General features: G+C 41.7%; 1 protein-coding gene across 1 annotated transcript in view; it reads right to left on the bottom strand.

The window, feature by feature from the left end:
* Positions 1-7,770, bottom strand: part of gpr156.S (G protein-coupled receptor 156 S homeolog) — a 9,081-nt gene extending 1,311 nt beyond the window's left edge. Inside the window, exons 1-9 of the mRNA XM_018249010.2 lie at positions 6,939-7,770; positions 5,749-5,867; positions 5,287-5,410; positions 5,090-5,200; positions 2,970-3,095; positions 2,657-2,752; positions 2,302-2,538; positions 1,045-1,203; positions 1-774 (exon numbers count right to left, since the gene is read on the bottom strand). The exon at positions 1-774 is cut by the window's left edge and continues 1,311 nt beyond it. Of these exons, the coding sequence (XP_018104499.1) occupies positions 1-774; positions 1,045-1,203; positions 2,302-2,538; positions 2,657-2,752; positions 2,970-3,095; positions 5,090-5,200; positions 5,287-5,410; positions 5,749-5,867; positions 6,939-7,046 (1,854 nt within the window). The 5' untranslated portion in view covers positions 7,047-7,770. The remainder of the gene's footprint in view (positions 775-1,044; positions 1,204-2,301; positions 2,539-2,656; positions 2,753-2,969; positions 3,096-5,089; positions 5,201-5,286; positions 5,411-5,748; positions 5,868-6,938) is intronic.
* Between the last annotated feature and the right edge of the window lie 1,197 nt (positions 7,771-8,967).

Genomic DNA, 8,967 nt, shown 5'->3' on the forward strand with positions numbered 1-8,967 from the left:
CCAAGTCTGTGGGGGTAATGCATTTGGAAAGTGATGGGAAGGGTGTTGGTTCCTCTGACTGTAGCAAGGTCCTCGCCTTCTACGCATCATATAAGGGGACAAGCTGAGGCACATTTTCTGAATTCCTTCTGAAGGAGCCAAACCAGGGTCCCTGTTCACACTGTGACTTGCACATCTCTGTCTTTTGGGAGACTGGTGGCCACAGGTTGACACTGTCTCAAGTTCTTTGAGAATCTCTTGCAGTTTCTCACTGCTCACATAATTCACTTTCCTGGATAATTGCTCTAAAACTTCATGTGTCCTCTCTGACTGTTCCCCTTGGTGCTGGTAATGGGCTTTAGATACACTGTCAGCAAAACTCACATTTCTGAAGTCTGATGTTGACATGTCCTCTTGTTTTGAGACTGAGTATTCAGTAGGCTTGCTGGTACATTGTGGCCCTTCTTGAGGCTTGTCTTTTAACTCCTGTATATTATGGTTCTTGGGTGACTCGAAAACATCACTCTGTGTGCCATGGTTAGTATCACCCTCCTGAGTGTCCTTAATGACAGCTTCATGATCCACGTTCTCTACAGTATCAAGAGGTGCAGGTTCCTCAATGATCTTCATATGTTCAGGGGCCACATGGTGCTGAATGGCCAACGTTGAAGCAGATAATACAGACAGGCTGGTCACTTCAATGGTTTCAAAGCTGCACTCAGATTTTAATAGCTTCACCAGCTTGTCCTTAGCGTTGCTCACTTGCTCTTGGAGGCTTTCTATGATGGCATTTTGCTGTTAGATATAAATAGATAGGTAATGATAAAATGTTTCTGATCATCATTAAGTACCTTATGTGTCCTTATATAAGAGCCTTGTTTCATGTGATGAGCTTGATTCTTAAATATATATATATAGCTCCAGAAGGTGCCTTGTAGCACGTGGTAGGACAAAATGTTGGGCCATAGTGTAAAAATGGGATTTTAGAGAATAGTATATCCAGTCCCATGTGTAGACATTACAATAGTAGGATATAGACCAGACAGGGTTCTGGTTACTGCTCACCTCTGAAAGGAGCTTTCTCATGGACGTGTTTTCCCCCAGCAGGTGGTAGATCTGCTCCTCACTGTACATGGACCGGAAGCTCTTGCTGGGGCTACTGAAATACTTGGTCATTTGTGTGCTCTGGACCTGCTCCTCCTCAAACTGCCTCGATTGTAGCAACTATGGATATAAATTAAAGTGAGCGGAACTACTTATTGCCCTAGAAATAATCTCACATAAGTTTATAACCAGCCTTCTGCCCACCCCCAATTTATAGGTCCTTCCATAGACACAACACAACCCCTGTAAAATGGAATAGGCCCTGTCATGTACAGATAGGTATCCTAGAAGAAAAATAGGCCCAAGGTTCAATTGTGTCCACAAATCCCAGCCGGCTCCTACTTGTATCCCTTCAAGTCCGCAAATTGTCACTAAAATAAAAAGCCAGCGCCAAAGACACAGGAGACAGACAAACTAAACAAAATATAAGGTAATATTGTTTTACAATGTTGCCACCTCTTGTGTGAAAAGCAAAACAAATGGTTTCACCTTATAAGTGTTACCCTCATTTAGTATTAACCTCCACCAAAGGGTTAAAGAACTTTCCTTATGCACTTGTTTAGGTGGGTACTCACAAACAGGGAATATCAACTTGCACGTAAAGAATTATGAAGTACTTCTCCTGGTATGAACTGTAAATCGACATGCAGCAGCAAATAGTGTAAAAATACCTCTTTAATATTTTAAAAGCAAAGATTAAAATGCACTCACATGGCAAAGATTTATAAAAAGCATATCTATGCACCGTCCACAAGGAAGGTCCCAAAAGAATCAAAGTGGCTTGGGAAGATGAAAAAGCGTTTTCATCTTCCCAAGCCACTTTGATTCTTTTGGGACCTTCCTTGTGCAGACGGTTTTATACAGGGGGAGCTTCCAGGAGGACGGTGCATAGATATGCTTTTTATAAATCTTTGCCATGTGAGTGCATTTTAATCTTTGCTTTTAAAATATTAAAGAGGTATTTTTACACTATTTGCTGCTGCATGTCGATTTACAGTTCATACCAGGAGAAGTACTTCATAATTCTTTAAGTGCAAGTTGATTTATTTGTGAGTACCCACCTAAACAAGTGCATAAGGAAAGTTATTTAACCCTTTGGTGGAGGTTAATACTAAATGAGGGTAACACTTATAAGGTGAAACCATTTGTTTTGCTTTTCACACAAGAGGTGGCAACATTGTAACCCATAACCCACAGCAACCAAGTAGCCAGCTGTACCTGTGGGATGAAGATAAGGCAGTTGATGGAGGTTGTACAGATCAAGATGCTTCCTGATGTTGTTGCATAGACCAGGTTCGGCCAATCAGGGAAGAAACGAGTAACCAAGAAGACCACCCCAGTGGCAGCCATCGCCAGGCCGTTGCCAACCATGATAGCCAGAGACTGGTTGACTGGTGGAGAGCTGATGTTATTGGTCAGTCCAGCCAAGTAACATCCATAAATAAGCAGGGCAGCCTGGGAAAGACAGAAAGGACAAACATAATCAAATGGAAAGCAAGTCCCACTGGTGCAGTACCCAGACGCAATCTTGGTGCTAATGGGTTCCTCAAAGGTTAAATAGGGGAATTCCTACCTTAAAGCCAACAAGGAGGCTGGTCCAGAGGTCGCTATATTTGGAAGCACAGAAATACCGGGTGGTGACTGAGTACAGTGTCTCCCGAGCAGCCGCCTGGGTGGGGAAAGATCAGACACCATAATCATTATTCATAGATAATGGAACCAGCACCACCCTGTTATGTCCTGTTAACCCCCAGTGAGTGCAATGATTCCTCAGTTTAGGGATTATTTTACTAGCAGGGTGAATACTTGTCATGGATATGTAACTGTGTCAGTATTTTATGTTAAGGGTAATAATACCATTGTTACTGGGGAAAGCAGATACCCACCTGAATACTGGCGCTGGCACTCCTAGCACAGACCACCGGGTCGGACAGTACCCACATAAGGAGTAAGAGGGTATCAGTGAACAGAAGTCCAGCCACAAGACTCAGCAGGGTTACATCTTTAATAATCTGTGGGGGCAGAAAGTGATCAGTGGTGCCCCCAGTCTCACCCCAACCCATTCACAACTGCTGTAAGGATTACCTGGACCCCCCACTTACAATGTTTAGCCATGCAGCATATTTCATTAAGCATTATCCAGACTCTTTAACTGCCCACACTCATACTGGGGACGGGAATCAAAGCATTTTATTTACTAGCCCAGTGGGCCCCTCTCAAGGTGGATTCTGTTCAAATGACCCTTCTGCCCATTTGTTATAGAATACAGTACAGGAGATGGCATTTCATAGAAGGATGTGACAATGTGTGTCACTTGCACATGTATTAGCTTTTCCTAGCAATCCTATAGTACAGGAGGTGTCAGTATTACCTTTATCCCCAGCATTCATACAGTACTGGAAAAGGTACTCGCAGTATTATCTGTAACTACAGAATCCATACAGCACAGGTACAGTGACGACTGTTGGGTCCTTTAACTTTGAGGCAAATACATTTTCAGTTTGGAGATTGTTATACAGGCTATATAAGTCGGACTATAAGAAGAAACCTTATTTGCCTTTAACAAGAAATAAAGATATTCCTTGTTCATTGTTCTCTCCAATGTTCATTTCCTGGAAAAAGAAAGGTATCCGTCTACTGACATTATATCACCTTCAACAGGGAAAATCTTCGATTCGGATGAATTTAGACTCAAATTCCATATTTCAGGAAAAGAGAAATTGTTCTATCTCCAATTGGTTCATTGGTTTAACAAACTAGACATGAAGGACATTTTGATGTCTTATAATTCTTTATTATCTTCCTTTTTCAACAAATACATATATTCGAATTTGGATATTAACATCAGATCCATTCAATCAACTTTATGGAACAACATGGATTTTAAGCCTCATCTGATGGAATCAACTGCAAAAAAGTGGTCCATCTATTTACAATAGGAAGTTAAAGCTGTTGCTTTACCTAGTTTTATTAATAGTTTTGATAAGCTAATTCTATCTGAAGTTTAGAGTGAACAAAATTTTATATTAATTCATCTTACATACAAAGGGTTTAATTTTAAATCTAAAAATACTGGTTTCCTCAATATGCCCTTTTTTGGGTTGACTAACGCTACAGATCTGGGATCATTAGTTCGACAATACAAAGACTTCAGTTCTGCCCATATCTCAAAATTTATAAAGTTGGTATTGGCTTAAGCTTGTAGAGTTATATTTAAAAAATGGATTGAAAAAACTTTGCCTTTTTTAAATGAGGTTTTAATGGAGTTAAAAACTCTTTATACTAATGAGGCAATTAGTTATAGAGTGGAGAATATACAGAATTACTTTAGATTTATATCCAAATGGAAAATTTTCTTCCAAACATTAGATTCTGTAGAAAGAGTTAAACGCAACAATATTCTTGACCGTTCCATGGAAACTTAATAATTTGTTATAATACTCTAGCCGATCGGTTATGACTATCTGAATGATTCATCTCAGTGCTATTGATTCATGTTTATGGTATTTCTATTATTATGATTTATAGTTAATTTGATTATTTTATGTTTAAATTTCATCTTATAAAATGCTTGTTTTTCTATAATGAAATATGAATAAAATATATTTGAAAAAAAAAAAACTTTGAGGCAAGACATATGTCTACCCCCAATCACTGTATACATAGTACAGGAGATTATAATGCACATATTGTCTCTAATACCCCCGCACCTACAGTACAGGAGATGGTACTGTAATATCTTTAAACTCCAGCCAGTGTATGAGAATGTTGCTTTGCCAATTATCTGTCCCCTCCATATTCAGGAGGTGATAATATTAGCATTGGGTGTAACTCTGGGCCAAGCAGCCAGGACAGGGGTACACACTCTAATATATGTGCTCTATACGTGTGTGTGTGATTGACTGATGCTCTTGGGTGGGAGGCACCCAGGTATATTGCATCAGGGACTGTTAAGGTGACACTGATTGACAGAGTAGACTTATATATGGGAGTGAGTGTTGCTCACCACACGTTTGTCAGGAACTCTGTGAGTGAACACTCGATGCAGCCTCCAGCTCTTCCCCAGCAGGGGCCCAAACACCAGCGTGACCCCCAGATACAGCAGACTGATCCGCACCTGGGCAAACAGGGAACAAGGAGCAGTATGAATGGGGTTTTTATACAAGAGGGGCCACTGGATAGAAAAGCAGCTCCATCACTAACCTGAAAGATGGTTTCCATGGAGATATTGGGCTCCTGGACCAGGAATAATAAAGCACTGGTATAAGTGAGGGCACTGCCAACCAGGGTCACCAGGTTCAGGTTGGGGCTGGACATCTTCACTATCCTGGGAGAAAGAAGAAGAGATACTAAGTGTCTGTCCTACAGACCCCCCAATATTCTACTTTGTCTGTGAGTGAATTTGGGGGTTATGGTTAGGTTCAGAAGGTTCCGTGCATAGGGTTTGAAGTAAGAATATAATTGATATAGTACTAACTGTGTTACACAGGCTTTATTGGGTCTATTTGTTATATTAAGAGGGAAAGTTGGGACAATGCTCAACTACAGCTCCCCAAATCCATTTGCAGCTTAATATTCCCAAATATTTAATACTCTGGGCTCCACCACAATAAAGCCAAACCTGACACCAGTGGCACTTTTGTAAGGGAAAAACCAGTGACTCACCTGTTGCTGCGAAATCGAAGGGTGAAGATGAAGAAGAAGAGAGTGAGTAACAGCCCCAATGACAGGAGGGCCCCTGAGATTCCCATGAGAGCAGTAGAGATCTGTTTCCTCTGTGGAGCCTGCGAGAGAGACACAATAACCCAATATGTTCCCCACTGCCCCCTGTGATGTGCGCACTCTAGCAGTCAGCGGGGAGTTAATGGGGCCACAAGGAGGCAACACAAATATTCAACTGCATTTAATTTACACATTTATAGCCAAATTCATTAAGGATACAGCGGCTGTCATTTGAAAGGAAAGGGGTTCTTTACTATAAGGGCAGTCAGGGTATGGGATTGACTAGCAAGAGAGGGGGGATGAATGATTCATTGGTGGGGAGGAAAGGAGATCTCAGCATCAGCATAGGAAGGGGTTCTTTACTGTAATGGCAGTCAGGTTATGGGATTCCCTACCAAGAGAGGGGGAATGAGTGATTCATTGGTGGGAGGAAAGGAGATCTCACCATCAGCATAGTATGGGGTTCTTCACTGTAAGGGCAGTCAGGTTATGGGATTCCCTACCAAGAGAGGGTAGGTGAGTGATTCATTGGTGGAGAGGAAAGGAGATCTCACCATCAGCATAGGAAGGGGTTCTTTACTGTAAGGACAGTCAGGTTATGGGATTCCCTACCAAGAGAGGGGGAATGAGTGATTCATAGGTGGAGAGGAAAGGAGATCTCACCATCAGCATAGGAAGGGGTTCTTTACTGTAAGGACAGTCAGGTTATGGGATTCCCTACCAAGAGAGGGGAATGAGCAATTAATTGGTGTGGGGAGGGGGTAAGGAGATTTCACCATCAGCATAGGAAGGGGTTCTTTACTGTAAGGGCAATCAGGTTATGGGATTCCCTACCAAGAGAGGAGGAATAAGTGATTAATTGGTGGGGAGGAAAGGAGATTTCACCATCAGCATAGGAAGGGGTTCTTTACTGTATCGCTACTGATCTGATCTCAGATCTTCCTAGGAGCCCCAGGGACCTGTCAGTGTTGGTATATTAGGAATTGATGACTATGCCATTGTGCTTGTGGTGCACAAGGCAGAATGATTGTTAGTGAATGTGCTGAGTCATGGGTACAGAATGGGCACAAGGTTAATACAAAGATCATTTCTAGGGTTCAGCTCTTTAGGGGATAAGACGCAAGTCCCCTTACCCAGGAGACATTGCACAGCTCCTGCAGAACCTTTACAGCCTCTTCCTTCTCCAGACTGGTATCAATGTGGCTGTTCAACAGTGCAGAGCAGTTCAGGGACGGCTCCATGATCTGAGCCCCTTGTGGGATCCCCCACAGAACAAGGTGCCCCTAATCAGGGGGGGATTGGCACAGAGCACCCACTATTCATAGCTCCAGCCTACAGACACCTGTTGGGGGAACAGAGATAAGAGACAGATACATCACTGGTCCTCTGCTTGGATCCACATGTCATGGGCTGGGGGGGGCCCTAATGCCTTGTGTATTCACTAATTGTGCATTTAGCTGGGCATTGAAGCTCCTGGAAATACCCATGTGCCATCCATCAACCACCTCTTCTGCCTGTAGCATTGGCAATCGCATGGCAATGTGCTCCCAGAAATGTGCAACATGCACATTGCACTTCCCCCAAGAGCAATACTGTCTCTTCCCATAGATGCCTGCTGCCACTGCAGTACCTCTAATATACCACATGGTGGCAGACTTGGAGGTCAGAAAGATTTCTGCAAGCAGTTCATTTGGTAACCGGTAAACATAAAGGGCATGTTTACCTTAAAAAGCTTTTTCCAGTTCAGTTGGTTTCAGATTGTTCCCCAGAAATAACGACTTTTTCCAATTACTTTCTATTTTACATTTTTTTGAGTTTTTCTAATATTGAAGTGTAACATTTCATTTTTCACCTTCTAAATCTAATGCAGCTCTGAGGGGGGTGGGGCGACTCTTTTACTGTTCTAAATTTATACATTTAATTGATACATTTCCTATCTTTGTCCCTGCTGAGCAGAATCCCTGAGTTTTATTAAATGATAACTAAACCCTAAAAATGAATAGGGCTAAAAATACCATGTTTTATATAATGGACTTATTATACCAGCCTAAATTTTTAGCTTCTCAATAGCAGCGATGTTCCAGGACTTCAAACTTGCCACAGGGGGGTCACCATCTTGGAAAAGTGTCTCACTCACATGCTCAGTGCAGCTGTTGAGAAGCTAAGCTTAGGGGTTGTTGCAAATTATCCAGCAGAAAATGAAGGTTGTATAAGATGATGCTACAGGGCCGATTATTAAATTCTTATACTAATTGCACTGGTTTCTGTGCTGCCATGTAGAAATCTGTATTAATTACTAATCAGCCTTATACTGTGACATTTATATTCTATTTTTACTGTATATTTTGAGTCGATCCCTAAGCTCAGTAAGTGACAGCAACACAGAGCATGTGCAGTTAGGGTTGCCACCTGGCCGGTAAAAATTATGGCAGATCCCATTGTTATTAATAGGGAAAAAAGTTAAATATATAGGAAGGCTGGTATTTTTTTCCAGAAAAGGTGGCAACCCTGTGTGCAGTGAATCAACAGAAAAGAAGATGGGGAGCTACTGGGGCATCTTTGGAGACACAGATCTTTACTGCTAAAGGTTTGTGGTTGCCTTGGGCTGGTACAGAAGCCCAAAACATAATGTACAACATTTCTAGCCTACTTCTTTAGTTTAACTTTCCTTGTCCTTTAAAGGCAGCTGTTAGAATTGATACAACAGTTGCCAATATTCCACAGATACTGAAATGTATCAACTAATTGTATCAACTAAATGTAGCAAATTGTTACAGTTCAGATGCTCTCCTGGAGCTGCCACACTGAGACACCAGAGCGAGAGACATTCCACTTTAAACTTAAATTGTGGGACAAAAAGTAAAAAATAAAAGATGGAAAGTATTGAAAAAAGTTTTTGTTTATGGGGAACAATCTGAAAACAACAAAAGTGTTTGGAAGGTGAAATTCCTCTTTAACTGTCATGTTAATGGAATGAGTAATAAACAGCATTGCCCCCCACCCCGGGTCAGTGGCAATATACAGAGAGTGGTGAGAATAAGTACCTGGATACTTGCTTTGGGTGCCTAGTTTGATTCCAGCCAGGGCACTAACTGCAAGGAGTATGTTCTCCACTCTCTCTCTCCCAGTGCAAGGAAGAATAGAATCAATTCTTTAGAATAA

Source organism: Xenopus laevis, chromosome 2S, assembly GCF_017654675.1.
Source record: "Xenopus laevis strain J_2021 chromosome 2S, Xenopus_laevis_v10.1, whole genome shotgun sequence".
Taxonomy (NCBI): domain Eukaryota; kingdom Metazoa; phylum Chordata; class Amphibia; order Anura; family Pipidae; genus Xenopus; species Xenopus laevis.